The sequence below is a fragment of the Macaca fascicularis genome, chromosome 3 (assembly GCF_037993035.2).
Source record: "Macaca fascicularis isolate 582-1 chromosome 3, T2T-MFA8v1.1".
In the NCBI taxonomy this organism is placed as follows: Eukaryota; Metazoa; Chordata; class Mammalia; order Primates; family Cercopithecidae; genus Macaca; species Macaca fascicularis.
In genome coordinates, this window is record NC_088377.1 from 145,361,364 (window position 1) to 145,380,280 (window position 18,917).

An 18,917-nucleotide genomic window follows, 5' to 3' on the forward strand; every position below is an offset into this window, starting at 1 on the left:
ACCAGTAAAACACAGTTTATTCAGACAACACGCCTCTTACTCTTCACTGGGAAAGGCAAACACAGCACATTATATAATCATCTTGAATTTCAGTTCAAATGCTTCCTAATTCTTACTATGGGATTTTAAAAAAAGGATTTTAAATAGGTAACTAAGGTTTCAAAAATCACAGAGTTTGCATCATACATTGGCTGTACTAAAATGAGATTGCAGAATTGACTGTAGTGTCAATTCAACTGCCAGCATTAGAAAGACCATGTAAATGGTAAATGATAAATGTTCATTTCCGCGTTTCTTCCAGTACAACGCACCATTAATTGTAAGACGTTAAAAAATAAGCACTGCCAATTATAATTGTAGGATGCCATCAAATGTAAAATACAACCCTACTTCAGAGATGCCAAAATGTAAAAAATACCAACAAAACTGTATCTTATAATCAATGAAATACAGATTCATTATTAGCTACTAACAAATATTTATTAAGAGCATTCTATTGGTCTACAGTTCAGCATTAGAAACTATTAGGTGTATAAAAATATTACACACAGTCCCTGATCTTAAAATTCAGTTAGTAAAAGAAAACAAGCGTGTGGAAAATTAAATAATGGTATGAGTTAACTAATAATATCAAAAAGTCATACAGAATATACTACAAAATCATATAAGCATGGCTAAAGTTTAATTTCTAAGAAACAATATTTCTTACCTTAAAAAGTAAAATCCTTAATTTTTGAGGTTAATCAGAAAAGAGAATCATGGTATATTTACCTTCAAATGCCAGAGGCTTTGTGTGTTTTTTTCAGTTTAATATTTAAAATTAACATTGAATATTAGCAGTCCTCTTCAAGGATTCCTGGGCAGTTGCTAATTACAGATACTAACTCTTACATATAGCTCTACTGAATATGTAATAAATATTATGGTAAAGAATAAAGGTAAAAAATTGCAAAAATTTAGTTCAGAAAATTTTAAATAAATTGCTTCAGTGGCCCATGTTCAATTTTAACTTCTCCTGTACTCGCTCACAAACTGAGTAGGAAGAGATCAACAAAATCATCTTGCCCACAAAGGGAGCAGCTACTCCATGTAGCTTTCAACATTATCATGGCTTATGATAAAAAGGACTTAACCATTTGTCAAGAATGTTAAAAAGTGCAAACTGTATCATCAAAATTATACTGAGAGATATGGGTGAGGATGTGTAAACTTTTTTGTAGCCAGTAAAAACTCTGACTAAACTGTATTTTTCCAACTAACTGCTAAGAAAACATTGTTTGAATTTAAGACTTAAAATACCTAAGTTATTTCTCAGAAGAAAATAGAGTTTTATATCTCAAAAGTAGTGAGATCATAAGCTAACAAATATCAGTCTTAAACAGATTCAATTAAAAACACATCCATTTGGAAGTAGACAGTTCTTTATTGCTGATATAGATATACTTTGTGTTTTGTCTTTCAAACAAGCAAGTTTTATTTTACATTAAGAAGTTATGCATGGCAAGAATTCAATTCATCCTTGCAAGTGCCAATATGCGTAAGAGAAAACATACCAAAAGAGTCAGTGATCACTATTAAGTTAAAGGTAATGACAACATTGACCATCATATAATTCAAGGGGAATTTTCTTTAACATCTTATATATAAGACACTAGCAACTAATGGAGAATCAAAAAGAAATATGAATTTGTCCCTGTCCAATCTAACATAAAAGACAATAACTTAATTCAAACAACTATATAGTAAAATATAATCAGCACTACAATAGAGTTATAAGCAAAATGTGACTATACACATCAATGTTGTTGTTGATACCTTGGCAAGTTTTACAGAAGAGTTGGAATTTAACACAGGTCTTTAAGAATAGGTAAGATTTTAACAATTGAAGTTGAGACTGAAAAGCATTCCAGGCCAAGGAAAAGGCATGGAGAAAGAAAGTTATAGAATCTGTAGGGAACTGTAGGAAGGCCTGCCAGTTCGGGCTCCACCAGGAGGTGTGTGCCAAGGGAGATAAGAGAGAAGATAATAAACAAAGACATTGGAAGAGCCTTCAAACCTATGCTAAAGGTTTGGTCTTCAGAAAGGAGTTTTAGACTTAGCCAAATTTTGAGTAATCAAGGCTGCACTTTCAGAAGATTAACTGGACAACAATATGCAGGATATACTGAAGGAAAAATGGGCTAGAGGTGAGCAGGCAGACAAGTTAGGAAGCTACTGCAATCATCTTAGCAAAATGTACTGGAAGGAAAAGGTTCACTTATAAAAAACTTTCTGAGGGAGAAAATGATGGGTTTAAATATCAACCAGTTATGTGAGATGAGTCTGATGTTGGCAGCTTGGGTAACTCAGAGGATAGGCAGAAAGAGTATATATTTCAGTGATGTCTGACCCATAGAAACCCCAGACACTGAACTGCTTGTCATCAAGAGGGAAGAAAAGGCAGTGGTAAATTTTAGAGTACACAGGTTTTACGGGATTTTGTCTGAGCAGAAAGTCTGAAGAGAAAACCATTCAAGATGCCTTCCAGCTCTACTTTGCTTGACTGCCCATAGAACAGCTGTTTCTGAACTGCCTTTGACTTCACACCATTGGCTTACTCATCTATTTGACAAATATTTAGTGAGGGCTGACTATGTGCCAGGGACTGTTCTAGACAGTTGGGACAAATCAGTGAAGAAAACAACCACCACCAAAAAACAAAAAAACAGACAAAAAATTCTTGCCTTCAAGGGGCTTGCATTTTAGTAGGAAGTGACAAATGAGAAACAATGTTTGTAGCTAAATAAGTGAAGGATATCATGTATTAGAAGTTTAAAAATGCTATGGGGGGAAAAAGGAACCCTGAATAAGAAGGATGAGGCATGGTGACTGTGGGGTAGGGATAGGGGTTAGGGGTATAGTCTCTATCAAGAGATGTCACAGTCACAGCCTTGGAACCATAGTATAGTGTTTATCTAAGGATGCTCTTGAGAACACTGCTCAAAACCTCCTCTAGTTTCCTCTAAATGAAAGCACCTGGGAGAGCTGTTAGGTTCCTGTAGAGTACCTGACTTCTGGCCACCACGAATTCCCTAACCGATCACATTTTCCTCTTGGCACTAATGGCCAGAAAGCTCAAAGCTAAATCTGTGGTCTCTTTCCAAAAGGTAGGTAAGGCCTTATAGCATGTTGTAACCTGTTTTCACCATATTTTCTGAACATTCATTTTCCAATTGCCCTGATTTACTCGATTATTTTTGTCTTTTAAAAATTGATATTTATTGCATATATTTATGGAGCACAATGTGATGTTTTCATATATGTTTACATTTGTAAACATCAAAGCAAATTAACATATCCATTACCTCACATATTTTTTTGTGATGTGGATGTTTAAAATCTCTTTTAGCAATTTTGAGATATGCAATACATTAACTATAGTCACCATGCTGTGCAGATCTCCAAATTTACTTTTCCTAACTGAAACTTGGTACCCTTTGAACAATTTCTCCCTGTTCCCCAGGTCCCCTACCCTCCCGTCCCACCAATTCACTTACTTTTATTTTATTGTGTACTTTTGTCAGCTAAAATCCAATTTAGACTTTTGGAGGTACACATAAATATGCAAAAATAAACTGCTAAATTTACTTTTAAAAAAAGTTTTAACCTTTTTTGACAAAATTAGTGACTTTAATTAAGGTTAAATCTGTCAAAATAAAACACTAAATAGTTACTCTATATGTAATCCCATGAGAAGTCCTAAGTATTTGCCTTCTGTACGTATTGCAGACACTTTGGGTACTCACATGAAATTAACACAGCCTGTGCCCGCAGGTGGAGCAATCCAGATGAAGCTGAGGTTGGTTGTGGGCAGGTGACTCACGTGAGAGGCCACCACACTGCACATAAACTGGTTACCAAACTGGTGGTCAGACATGATCCCTGAGAGAAAGGAAGGAGAATTGTTACAAAGAGAACAAAACAAACATCTGCCTATCACGGCATCACAGTATTTTCTGAATATTTTTCTTTCATGTTAAGGTTCTATGCTATTTGGCTTCCCAATAAGTTATGTAATTTTCCACTTTTTATTGCTACAGGGAAATTAATCATTTAAAATATTATTGTTAAAGGAGTGACCTGCTGGAATCATTGCTATAGTATTTGCTTTGCCTTGATTTTGTTGATTGGTCTTTGCCTATCACCAAAAACCAACAGGACCAACCTGCAGTTGAACAAGGTTAGGTTTACTGGAACCGTCTGCAGCAAGAGAGACCAAACGGCATAGGGAGGTGGGAGGCATCTCAGTAAAAGGATGTCAGGAGAGGCTTGTTAAAATATTTAGGCTTGTGTTAGGTTATTTCAGAGGGCAGGTTGATCAGGTTTGCCTGGAAAACTCCCCAGTCCTATTCAGGAGGTTTCAAGAAAAGGTCCTTTGCCTCTGGATTTGGGGCTATCACAAAGTAGAGGCAATCTTTTCACTGAGTATCTTAGTTTGTTGTTGTTGTTTTAATCTCAGAGGCATGAGGAATGGGGTGAGGCTAAATCTGTGACTGGCAGAAAAGCAACAGCAGTCCTATGTGCATGGAGGGGGATGTTGGTCACTTTGTGGTTTGCTTCATGTTCTTAGTCTTGTCTGTGTTCAGGTATGTTACAGAGCGGTCTTGATTTTGCCTTATAACATCACAGTTGTAAAGTGGTCTTGTGTAATGTCGATGTTCTGTGAATTGTTCATGTTCAAAATGAGAACATCATGGCCTAGCTGTGAGCAGGTCAGCTCCAAGCTGAGCTATCAGGGGATGCTTTTCTGTTTTTCATAAGGTGATTATCTTAGGTGTATCTCAGATATAAAATAGTAATAAATAACTCAAAAATTAAAAAACAACCAAATTAACAAATGGCCAAAACACCTAAACAGTCATCCCACCAAAAATGATACACAGATGACAAATAATCATATGAAAATATATTCAGGATCGTATGTCATTATAGAACTGCAAATTGAGACAATAATGAGATACCACTACACTCATATTAGAATGTCCCAAATACGGAATACTGACAACACCAAATGCTGGTGAGGATGCAGAGCAACAGAAAGTCTCATTCATTGCTGGTGGGAATGCAAAATGGTACAGCCTCTTTGGAAGACAGTTTGGCAGTATTTTTACAAAACTAGACATATTTTTACCATATGATGTAGCAGTTGTACTTCTTGGTACTTATCCAAGTGAATTGAAAACATATGTCTGACAAAAACCTGTACATGGATGTTTATAGCAGCCTTATTCATAATTGCCAAAAGTTGAAAGCAACCAAGATGTCCTTCAGTTGGTGAATGGATAATGTGGTACATCTAGACAATGGAATGTTATTCAGCACTAAAAAGAAATGATCTATGCAGCCATGCAAAAACATAAAGGAAATTTAATATGCTTATTACCAAGTGAAACAATCCAATCTGAAAAGGCTACATAGTGTGTAATTCCAACTGTATGACATTATGGAAAAGGTAAAACTATGGAAACAGTAAAAAGATCAGGGGTTGCCAGGAGTTAAAGAGGGAGGTAGGCAGGATGAACAGAAAGGGCAAAGAGGATTCTTAAGGGAACGAAACGACTCTGTATGATACTGTAATGGTGGATATGTATCATTATAAATATGTCCAAATGCATAGAATGTACACACCAAGAGTGAACACTACTGTAAACTATGGACTTTGAGCAATAATGACGTGATGATGTAGGTCACTGATTGTACCAAATGTACCAAGGATGTTGACAGTAGGTCAGATTTTTTTGTGTGTAGGGATGGTGGGTGTATGGCAACTCTGTGCTTTTTATTCAATTTTGCTGTGAACCTAAAGTTTCTCTAAAAAATAAGTTTATTTTTTTAAAAAAATTACTAAAAGCTTTGCCAGAAATGGGAAGTTAAATTTTAAATTTCTTTCATTTACTGGCTCTGTGACCTTGGACAAATGACTTACTCTCTTTGAGATCAGTTTTCTTGTCTGTAAAATGGAAATACCATGCCCTCTATACCTTGAAGTTGCTGTGAGTAGTAAATGACCCAATACATATGACCGCACCTAGTATCCTATCTGGAAGCAGTGGGCTCTCACAAATGTTGATTTTCTTCCTGCCTACCAGAGTGATCTTTCTAAAATATAAACTTGTTCACACTGTTAATATTTCCCTTTAAAAAACTCTCAAGGACCCCCCCCCCCGTTTTTTTTTTTTTTACGACGGAGTCTCCCTCTGTCACCCAGGCTAGAGTGCAATGGTGTGACCTTGGCTCGCTGCAACCTGCAATCTCCGCCTCCCGGGTTCAAGCGATTCTCCTGCTTCAGCCTCCCGAGTAGCTGGGATTACAGGTGCCTGCCGCCACAGCCGGCTAATTATTTTTGTATTTTTAGTAGAGATGGGGTTTCACCATGTTGACCAGGCTGGTTTTGAACTCCTGACTTCAAGTGATCCACCCACCTTGGTCTCCCAAAATGTTAGGATTACAGGCGTTAGCCACTGCGCCTGACCAACTCCATATTGTTTATAGCTGCACTGTCTAATATGGTAGCTGCTAGCCACAGCAATTATTTAAATTAATTAAAATTTGATACAATTAAAAATTCAGTTCTTCAACTGCACTGGCCACATTCCACATGCTCAATAGCACATGTAGCTCATGGCTGCCACACTGGACAGCACAGAACAGAACATGCCCATCATCACAGAAAGCTCTATCGATGGCACTGGCCATCAGTAAGACTCTGAATAATTAAGACTCTGAATTTGCCTCTCACTGCCTTCTCCAACCTCAGCTTCAGCACTTCCCACCCCCATGTCTTGCCCATCCTCTTGCACTTTGCACACCCAAAATACCAAATGAACCCTCCTCTATCTTCGTACAAGCTGTACCCTCTACCTAAAATGCTCTCTCTCCTCCACTGCTCTCAAACACCTGACAGATCCTACATGAAGATGTGGTTCACTTTCTGCTTTTTCAAGCCTCTCCTGTCCACTTCCAAGCAAACCCAGGTAACTGCTCCTATAGGTCCCCACTGAATCTTTTACTTAACTCCAACGCAGCACTTAGCCCAAGGCATTTGGAATGTTCTGTTTCCTAACTTTCTTTACTTCTTAAGCACCTTAAAAGCACAAAGCAGGTCTACCAATCCACACTCCTCTAGCATCTAGTACCTTACACATAGTCAAACATTCATTTTTGTTATATTTTGGCCTTTGGTCTCTTGCTTTCCTTTGAAAGGATTCCTCAACCCCCAAGATTTAAAAAATATTCTCCTATGTTTTCTTTCTACTATTTTATTTTCATATTGACATCTTTAATGTTTCTGAATGTTATTTTGTTGTGTGGTACAAAGCAAGGATTTGACTTTTCCCTAAATGGTCTCAGGTTCCCACCATTCTTCCCCTGGCATATCATGTTACTCTTCACAGGTTTCTCTGTCCTGTCTCACTCCCATGTTCCACTAAAATGATTTCTCTGAAAGGCATACATGATCACGTCAATTCCCGTGACATCTCCTTAAATGGCTCCCATCAGATTCTAGAGAAATACTAACTTCTTAGCATCAGTTAGAAGATGTGGGACAATCTGACCCCCACTTGCTCTGCCTGTACACACTTGCCATCCTTTGCGAACCAGCGATGCCATCACTCTCAAGCACTAGTGGCTGAGCCACCCTCGCTCATACCTCTAAGCACATGCTCTGCTTTCAACACAACAGGCCCCCGACTTTTGCTCTCCTTCCACCCATCCTTCTTCTCTACTAGGCTAACTTCTATGTGCTGTTCAAGGCAAGGCTCAATGTAGCCTTTGTTTAACACCAAACATTGAGAGAAGTCACTTACTATGCTAGGCCTAATGATGCAATCTGACATGGCCCACTCCTCAAAGACTTTCCTCACTGCCCCTCCCTCTCTCACTGCGCACTTGCTGCCCACTCACTGCCCCTGCCCCATGTTTGGATAGGTTTCCTCCCTCTGTGGCATCAAAGCAGTTCATACATCCCTTTATCACAGCCCTTGACCATCTCCCCAAGTTGTCCATGAGGGATACCGCCTTTAATCTTTATATCCCAAGTGCCTGCCACAGTGTCTTGACATACCACAGATTCTCAAGAAATATTTTCTGAATACACAGAAAGGGTAAAGACTGTAAGAAAGAAAAGAAGAAGTAATTTCGGAATAAATACAACTTATAATACAAATTATTTATTCAGGAGCAGGACTGAAAAAAAAGACGACAGAAATTATAACACACATTTCACATTAACTAAATGCAATAGAATATTCTACAGTATAAAGTTGTTCAGCATAGGTCATAACTGGTCTAAAATATAGAAAAACAAATCTATGTTTTGACGTATCCAAATGTTCTTTTTCCCATGCAAGACTCTATGTTTTTAAGCTGAATCCTGAGACAAAAATCATCAAGCCAGAGAAATCACAAGTTTGGGGAGAATACGAGAGTCCCAGGAAAATCACAGAGTGCCCAAGGAGACTCAATAGCGTGACTCAGGAGCTGCCACTCCCCTCCGGTCAGGCATAAAGCAGGGATCCAGTGTATGGAAAATGACAAGTCTACAGGAGTCTGCCTGGCCAAAAAGGAAAACAAAGTCCTAGCCACAGTCCTGTGGGAAGGAAAACAAATTAAACAAAATAAGGTTTCAGCATTATAGAGCCTTAGTAACAGGACTTATGGTCAAATGCTTCCTGATTTCTCAAAACCCCTCTTTGAAAATGAGTCAATGTCTAGGCCACATATTGCTTGACAATTTTGTAAGTTGCTACCTTAATGCCCTACCTTGGGTGAATATGCCATAGAACGATATTCTTGCAATCTAACATTCTAGCATAGTCCTCCCAGTTGGCTGCCCGGTGGCATCAGGAGAAGAGATTTAATAAATACTGTTACCCAGAGATTCTGAGTTAACTGTTTTGAAGTATGGTGTGGGTATTGAGATTTTTTTAAAGCTCACCAAGCAATTCTGATGTCTAGTCAATAATTTGTGTTAAAAATGTGCCTTAGTCCTGGCTAACACGGTGAAACCCCGTCTCTACTAAAAAAAATACAAAAAACTAGCCGGACGAGGTGGCGGGAGCCTGTAGTCCCAGCTACTCGGGAGGCTGAGGCAGGAGAATGGTGTAAACCCGGGAGGCAGAGCTTGCAGTGAGCTGAGATCTGGCCACTGCACTCCAGCCTGGGCAACAGAGCGAGACTCTGTCAAAAAAAAAAAAGAAAAAAAAATGTGCCTTAGTAAAATGTGTAGAATTCAGGACTTAGAGTAATACTATTCATATCATGATGGTATCAATGTGCAGTTTGAAAACAGCCAACAATATCTTACATAATGTCTCTGGTGGTAACACAAAATAACCTATCCTCTCATTCACTAATCCTAAAACCATCCCAAACATGTATTCTCTGGACTTTTCTATGCAACTTCAAACACTATGACTATACGATGGTCTTTGCTTTTTTTTTTTCTTTTAACATAGAGCACTGGCATATTATATTGCAACACATTGTAATTGGCACTTTCTTTGAGAACATGTAAACATTGGCCAGAGTTGCAACTATTAGAAATAGATTTATCTAAAATCAACCAGCAGGAAGAAAATTATTTACAGAATTCCTATTTTGCATCAAACATTGTGTTAGGTTCTATGGAGGTATATAAAAGAAATAGAGAACATAGTCCTTGCCCTGATATGACTTGAGCTGGGAAGAAAAAACTGGAATAAACTAACATCTTAAATAAAGCAGCTAGAAAAGAAGTAAGTGCTACTTGGGTGATATTGATAAAAAACACAAAATAAGAGTGAAAAGTTATTAATAAGGACAATTATAACAATGACAGCTAATGCTTATTAGGCACTTACTATGACCCGGCACTACTCTAAGTGCTTCAAAAATATTAACTTACTTAAGGCCCTTCATACCCTATGAGATAGGAGTGTTAGGTTCTCCATTTTACTAATTAAGACACTGATAAAATGGAGTGATATGGTTTGATACTGTAATGTCATGTTTAATGATAATTCCCAGTGTTGGGGGACAAACCTGGTGGGAGGTGACTGTATCATGGAGGTGGATTTCCCCCTTGCTGTTCTTGTGATCTTGAGTTCTCACGAGATCTGGTTGTTTCAAAGTGTATAATACTTCTCCCTCTCTCTCTCCTGCCGGCCATATGAAGATGTACTTGTTTCCCCTTCACCGTCCACCATGATTGTAAGTTTCCCAAGGCCTCCCCAGGAGAAGCCTGCACAGTTTATAGAATCGTGAGCCAATTAAACCTGTTTTCTTTATAAATTACCCAGTCTCAGGTGGTTCTTTATAGCAGTATCAGAATGGACCAATACATGGAGATAAAAGAATCTGTTTATGTTCATTCAGCAAGTGTACAAAGTAGCCTGGATTCCAGTCAGTGCCCTCAGTCAGAAATGGCTCCTATTGGAGTGTGAGACTGGAACTGAGTCTTAAAGAAAAAGCTAAGATTTCCCATATTTGTTTTTATTTACACAAAGCAGCAGAGTATAACCCAGAGATGGTTACCTCAGTTCTGTCACACACTACTGTATGACCTCTCTCAGGGCACCCCCTCTCAAGCTTCATTCTGACATCTCTAAAATGCTGGTCATGATCACTAAGACCCCCTCCTCATTGTAATCTCTGAGTACAATTTAAATGAATACAAGAAAAATGGGAGAACATTACACAAAGGCAGAGATAATGAGCAAGGGTGCATACATAAATTGAGAACTAGGAGAATGAGAGAACTCAGAATCAGCTTCTCATGTTCTATGAAACACAATTTACTGCATCCACCATGGTGATCTTTTTAATGCCTTTTGTACCATGACAGACATATACCACCTAATTAATATATGTAAGTTGGAAACCATTCTTGGGATAACTAAAACATTGAATTTGATAATAAATTTAAATTTACATGCAGCTTTCCCTGCTGCATGCTGAATAATAGGATCCATATTGAATTTTTATTATTATTTGGAAAAGGGAAAACAGGATCTATAACACAATAATTTAACTACACTTTTTCTCAGAGAGATATGTACATATAATGTATATGTGTGTATAGTGTACTTATAATAATGATTTTATTTTCATTGCTTTGGTTATGCATAAGTTATGAACTTATGCAAAAAATGTTCATATGAAACTTCTGCCCCAGAGAAAGAGGCTATACTTTTTCAAGAGAATTGAGAGAAAGTAAACAAGTCAAATGTGGCTCTCCTGATGTAGCTCTGGGCAAAGAAAGTGGAGTTTATCCTTCAAACTCTAGAGTTCTACAAAATTGACAACTTTTTTATTTTCAGTAAGACTTTAAAGCATCTATTGTTACAAAACGTTTTTCTTTTGCATATTGTGTACCAACATGTTAAAAATAGAATCATAACTTTGCTGTAATCTCTGTACCAACAACCAATACCACTCTGTAAAGCCACGAGTCCTTAATGAAGTATGGGGTTTTAAATTCATTGTCCTACAAACCGTGGGTATCTAGATAACAAATATCAAATATCTGTCTTCTTTATCAAAGTTGTGGTTGAAGGATAGGAATCAATAGCACAGTATCCTTTATCCACATTATATTTCAGCAAGATTTGACTCACAATGTCTTTAATTATTTTAAAGTTGCCCCCACACTCTCTTTTAAGACAGTGACATATATTTCTGCGCCTTCCGGGATGTCATTTTCCTTGACAAGTCTTCAGTTATTTTAAGTTTGTGACTAAACCTTGTGTGAACCCCATTTTCCCCCAGGAATACTTTTCTGTGCTTTTAATGTGCACACTTTGGGTCTTCAAAACCATAACTAGAAGTTCTATGATCCCCCATCTCTACAATAAAATGTACGTATGTTCATAAAAATGTAGGCTACTCGCTTCCAAGAAACACACAATGTTTCCAAGAAACATTACCAATATTTTTGGTAATATTTTATTACCAAAAATAAGCAACCTATTGATAAAATTACACATTCATGTTGGGTCAATTCTGTATTTCAGAGATGAAAGATGTGGATTACTCAAATCTCTTTAGTTTATAATTTGCCATGGTTAGTGTTAAAGTGGGTATAACAAGTCCTGGTCTATTTTTCATGGGTTTCAAGAATGAAGACATCTGTAGATAGGGTATCACCAAACAAAGGGCAAGTACATTAAAATTATGATTTTTATGTGAAAAATATAACCTCATATATAAAAATGATACAATTGTAAAATAAATGTTTTATTATTTCAAACACTTTCAGAAAGCTTGGTACAATGTTTTGTCAGGAAGTTTAGCAAAGTTATTACCTTATGTCTACATAAGAAGTGTAAGCTAAGAATGGCACAAATATTTAAGATGATTTTCATTTCCTTTCCTTTTCATCATTTGCCTCTTTCTTTAAAAGGGATATCTAGAGGCTTCCATCAGCTAATAAAAAAAAAACACAGACTATTCTGAAAATCTAGTTTGGAAAGTTAGTGTTATATTGTAACTGGAAAAGAAAAAATGAATTATAGAATTTTTTTTATCATTCTTTAATCTGTTAATTCAAATATGAATAACTGTCTACTTACAAAATTTGGCTTGTCTATTATTTGCTTTCTTTGCTAGATCAGTATACTCAGACATTTCCACAAAGCCAAACACGATTTCATATGCTGAAAAGTAATCATAGAATTTTCTAAAAACACCCTTATTGCAGCTTATCTGTGAAGTACCAGCCTGATGAAAATAGGTATGAAAACAATAGCTCTGAAGTAGGGTAATGCTACAAGATATTGAATAGTACGTGCACACACACTCACACATATACACTGTGTATGTTTACTTTTCAAAGCACTGATTTGAAGGTATTTGCTTTCAGATTTAAGTTTAAGAAGGCAAAAAGCACTAAAATCTTTTAAAAGTCATTCTGGAATTGTGTATCTATGGACACAAGTTAGAAATGGAAGAGAACCTATGCGATTTCCACACCTCTAGTTAGCTCTATAAATAGAGCCAATTCTAAGTCAACTTGATTCTTTCCTTGCTCAGTGCACTTAAAGATGAGAGGTCTTGAAGCTGCCTCCCCATTCCTCTCCCAGAACTACCATTTACTGAATGCCTCTCTGTGCCAGGTTTAGAGAGGCAGGAGAAGGGAAAAGATGAGAGCATAGAAACCCTGTCTGCCTATGTTTAGATCCTTGCTCACTGCCAAGCAGTTGTGGAATCTTGGGCAGGTTACTCTATCATTCTGTTCCTCAGTTTCCTTTCCAGGAAAATGAGGATGACAATAATAGAGTAGCTGTGAAGAGTAAATGAGTGTATGGCACACGGTGTTGTACATGTTGGCTATTATTACTATTCCCATTTTAAAGATAAAGGAACCAAGACTCAGGAAATTTTTTAAGAGACAGGGTCTTGCTCTGTCACCTAGGCTGGGGTGCACTGGTATGATCACAGCTCACAGCAGCCTCACTTTCCAGGCTCAAGCAATGCTCCCACCTCAGCCTCCTGAGTAGCTGGAATTACAGGCACACGTCACTATGCCCAGTAAGACTCAGTAGATTTAAGTGACTTCCCAAGGATAATAGGACTAGTGAGTGGCATCTACACACAGGTTCCACGACGCTGTCTGCTGGCTTCCTCCCCACATTCCTAAATAGTAGTACCTTAATTCTGGGAAGACACATTCCCGATCCATTAGAAACCCTGTCCAAATCCAATTATAGAATGCAAACCATCAGAGAATGAACAGGAAGAAAGCCCTTCCTATAAGACACAAGCTTAGGCTCTCTGTCTTTTTCTCCAAATGCCTAAATTTTTCATCACTTATTATTTACCCTTTGCTCTCAGACACATCTCTGAGTTAGATATAGAAATGAGTGAGACATTTCTAAGTCAAACGCTGTTCTCCAAAGTTATACTCGGGTCTGTGTGACCACTGAGTTTCACAATATAGCATCCTTTTCAAAGAGCTGTGCAGACTCTGCCCTGCCTATCTGTAATGGAAGCTCTCTGATCTGCTGGTCCAAAGCTTATCTCTGCTGTCTTCTCTTCTAACACTGAATACTCTCCCTCCCTGTTTAACAGCTGCAAGGTGGTAGATAATCACTCCCCACTGCCTGCCCCCGGCCTCTCCTCAAAGTAATGGCAACATGCTGGCTACCTGTCCAGAACTATATTCTGCCTCACCACCTGGTGCCTGCTCCTGTGACCTGCTCTCCTGTGTGTTTAATTCACAACCCAACTTCCAGTTTAGGAGTCAGATTTTACACATATGCAGGCCACAGAAACTCAAAGAAGAGGAGGCTTTAGAGATACAAATCCAAGCCACAGAAGAGACTAAAAAGAGCCTCAACAAGGTTTTCTTTAAAACAAAACAAAAATGAACTATCACCAGGTCCTAAAAGCTACCTCCAAAATTCTCAAGCCTGTCTCTTCTCTCTCATCACTGCCAAAGAAATGCCCAGTTGACCTATCTAGGAAGTTTACTACAATACCAAAATTACTACTCAGCACCGTGGTTCAGATTTCTGCCCACTCTAATACTCAAAAAACAGAGAAAGAGAGAAGATTCTGGACAAACTAATAACAGCTAACATTTGCTAAGCATTTAATGATGCAGGCAAAGTTCTGAGTGTTTTACAAATATTAACACATTTTTTCATGAAAAATCCTGAGAAGTGTTATTCTTATTCTTGTTTTATAGAAGTTTAAAGGAGTTAAGTTGTCCATGTCACTAGTGACTTCAGTGACTAATAGTCACAAGGGATTCAGCCCTGTCAATTTTTAGTGGTGTGATCTTGAACAAGTTACTTAAACTCTCTAAGTCCCAGGATTATTATTTTGTTATATCTAGATAATAAGATCTACTCAATAGAACTGTGAGAATGATTAAGTAAAATAATTCATATTGTGAGGATTAAATACTAAATTGCATATAAAGTGATTAGGATAATGTTCATTAAATGTTGAAATTTTATTTGCAGAATTAAAGAATGTATCTCAGTCCTTCTCTATTTCTACTGCACTCAGACAAAATGTTCATTTAAATAGGTAAAGGAGCTGGAGATCACTCATGCTGGGCATGAAACCCCAGCCAAAGGAATGAACAAGAGGCATGGTAACCCTTGTCTAACTCCAGAAAACCCTCTGCATGTAGAAACAGGATCCGATTATTTTAACTCTACATCCAGACTGGCTAACCTAAAAGAATTATCCATAGCAATGTTTTGTCTAAATAACCTGTGACTGCTGCCATACAGAAACAGCTCTGGGTAGAACTATTTTATCAAATATTTTTTTTTTTTTTTTTTTTTTGGAGGTGGAGTCACCCAGGCTGGAGTGCAGTGGTATGATGTTGGCTCACTGCAACCTCTGCCTCCTGGTTTCAAGTGATTCTCAGGCCTCAGTCAACTGAATTACAGGCATGCGTCACCACGCCTGGCTAGTTTTTGTATTTTTAGAAAAGACAGCATTTCGCCATATTGGCCAGGTGGGTCTCGAACTCCTAACCTCAAGTGATTCACCCACCTCGGCCTCCCAAAGTGCTGGGATTACAGGCATAAGCCACGGCACCCGGCTCGCTCTCAACATTGTGGTTGACCACTGTAGCCCATACTGGCTGCTGTCATATCTGCAAAGTGATCTGTCACCCATTTAGTTGATGACAGTGTTCTCAATCTGTTTTTCAACATCATCCATCTAAAAAGCCTTTTTAGACATTCTCCTAATTTTTCCCATGTAATTTTTAAAATGATATAATATCATTAAAGTCTCAGGATACAAAACAAATGTGAAAAATCGCAAGCATTCCTATACACCAATAATAGACAAACAGCCAAATCATGAGTGAACTCTCATTCACAATTGCTACAAAGAGAATAAAATACCTAGGAACACAACTTACAAGGGATGTGAAGGACTTCTTCAAGGAGAACTACAAATGATTGCTCAACAAAATAAGAGAGGACATGAACAAATGGAAAAACATTCTATGCTCATGGATAGAAAGAATCAGTATCGTGAAAATAGCCATACTGCCCAAACATTCCATGCTCATGTATAGGAAAGAATCAATATCATGAAAATGGCCAAACTGCCCGAAGTAATTTATAGATTCAAAGCTATTCCCATCAAGCTACCATTGACTTTCTTCACAGAATTAGAAAAAAACTACTTTAAATTTCATATGGAACCAAAAAAGACCCCGTATAGCTAAGACAATCCTAAGCAAAAAGAATGAAGCTGGAGGCATCACGCTACCTGACTTCAAACTATGCTACAAGTCTACAGTAACCAAAACAGCATGGTACTAGTACCAAAACAGACATACAGACCAATGGAACAGAACAGAGGCCTCAGAAATAATGCCACACATCTACAACCATCTGATCTTTGACAAACGTGACAAAAACAAGCCACGGGGAAGTGATTCCCTACTTAATAAATGGTGTTGGGAAAACTGGCTAGCCATACACAGAAAACTGAAACTGGACCCCTTCCTTACATTTTATACAAAAATTAACTCAAGATGGATTAAAGACTTAAACGTAAGACCTAAAACCATAAAAATTCTAGAAGAAAACTTAGGCAATACCATTCAGGACATAGGCATGGGCAAGGACTACAAGACTAAAACACCAAAAGCAATGGCAACAAAAGTCAAAATTGACAAATGGGATCTAATCAAACTAAAGAGCTTCTGCACAGCAAAAGAAACTATCATAAGAGTGAACAGACAACCCACAGAATGGGAGAAAATTTTTGCAATCTATCCATCTGACAAAGGGCTAATATACATAATCTACCAGGAACTTAAATTTACAAGAAAAATACAACCCCATCAACAAGTGGACAAAGGATATGAACAGACACTTCTCAAAAGAAGACATTTATGTGGCCAACAAACATACGAAAAAAGCTCATCATCACTGGTCATTAGAGAAATGCATATCAAAGCCACAGTGCAAAGCCATCTCATGCCAGTTAGAACGGCGATCATTAAAGAGGGAGGAAATAACAGAATCTGGAGAGGATGTGGAGAAATAGGAATGCTTTTACACTGTTGGTGGGAGTGTAAATTAGTTCAACCATTGTGGAAGACACTGTGGCAATTCCTCAAAGATCTAGAACCAGAAATACCATTTGACTCAGCAATCCCATCACTGGGTATATACCCAAAGTATTATAAATCATTCTACTATAAAGACACGCACATGTACGTTTATTGTGGCACTGTTCACAATACCAAAGACTTGGAACCAACCCAAATGCCCATCAATGACAGACTGGATAAAGAAAATGTGGCACATATACACCTGGAATACTATGCAGCCATAAAAGGATGAGTTCATGTCCTTTGCAGGGACATGGATGAAGCTGGAAACCATCATTCTCAGCAAACTAACACAAGAACAGAAAACCAAGCACCGCATGTTCTCGCTCATAAGTGAGAGTTGAACAATGAGAACACACAGACACAGGGAGGGGAACATCACACACCAGGGCCTGCCAGGGGGTGGGAGGCTAGGGGAGGGATAGCATTAGGAGAAATACCTAATGTAGATGATGGGTTGATGAGTGCAGCAAACCACCAATGTACGTGTACACCTATGTAACAAATCTGCATGTTCTGCACATGTACCCCATAACTTAAAAGTATAATAACAAAAAAGGATATATCATGTAACTGACTGATAGGTCAAATTGGGCATTTCTTTGGCAGAGAGGAGAGAGGAGATGAGACAGGCTTGAGAACATTGGAGGTAGTTTTTAGGACCTGGTGATAGTTTATTTTTGTTTTGTGTTAAAGAAAGCCTTGTTGGGGCTCTTTTTAGTCTCCTACATGGCATGTATTTGTATCATTAAAGCCTCCTCTTCTTTGAATTTCTGTGGCCTGCATATGTGTAAAATCTGACTCCTAAACTGGAAGCTGGGTTGTGAATTAAACACACAAGAGAGCAGGTCACAGGAGCAGGAACCAGGTGTTAAGGCAGAATACGGTTCTGGACAGGCAGCTAGCATGTTGCCGTTAGTTTCATTTAGCCAAAAAAATAAATAAATAAATAAATAAATAAAAATAAATAAAATATTTGATAAAACATTTCTACCTGGAGCTGTTTGTATATTGCAGCAGTTGCAGGTTATTCAGATATAACATTGCTAGGGATAATTCTTTTAGGTCAGCCAATCTGGGGGTACAGTTAAAATAATCAGATCCTGTTTCTACATACAGAGGCTTTCTGGAGTTAGACAAGGATTACCATGCCTCTTGTTCATCACTTCTACTGTGGTTTCATGCTCAGCATGGGTGATCTCCAGATCATTTACCTATTTAAATGGAGATTTTGTTCGAGTGCAGGAGAAACAGAGGACTGAGATATATTCTTTAATTCTACAAATAAAATTTCAACATTTAATGAATTGAAGCCCAGGATACGGCTATTGACATTTTCAGTTGGAAAGCACAGAATGTAACCTAACTGAAGGGATTTTAAGATATATAGCTTTTCTGGGAGGCCTGGAGAAGTAAATTTGGGTGTTACCCAGCAAAGAGTCATGTCCACCCCACCATGGGACAGGTCCAACATAAAAACAACAGCTTCTTCCCCCCGAATCAACAGAACTGTCACCTCAGCTATTCCTCCAAAATAAGAATCTTCACTTGATAGAATACTGATCTTGCCATACTGGGTCCCCAGGTCACATTGGCATTCTTGGTTCCCAGGCAGTCTTCGATATCCAGTCTCATGAGGCTGAGTCTTATAGGTGTAAACTAGGTGACACGCCTTCACCCCAGAAAGGAAGGAACTATAGGAATTGTATTTTGGGAAGACTATATTCACAATGTGGGAAACTATATAAAAATGTTGGGCAATCATGGATGGTACATGCCCATAGGGGGCAAGTTCAAAATC

At 38.0% G+C, this 18,917-nt stretch overlaps 1 protein-coding gene across 3 annotated transcripts in view; it reads right to left on the reverse strand.

Moving 5' to 3' along the window:
* RELN (reelin) overlaps positions 1–18,917 on the reverse strand; it is a 510,762-nt gene that overhangs the window by 358,245 nt on the left and 133,600 nt on the right. For all 3 annotated transcript variants that reach the window (XM_005550435.4, XM_065542420.1, XM_045387530.2), the window contains exon 3: positions 3,786–3,921. In XM_005550435.4, coding sequence (XP_005550492.3) covers positions 3,786–3,921 — 136 coding nt within the window. The remainder of the gene's footprint in view (positions 1–3,785; positions 3,922–18,917) is intronic.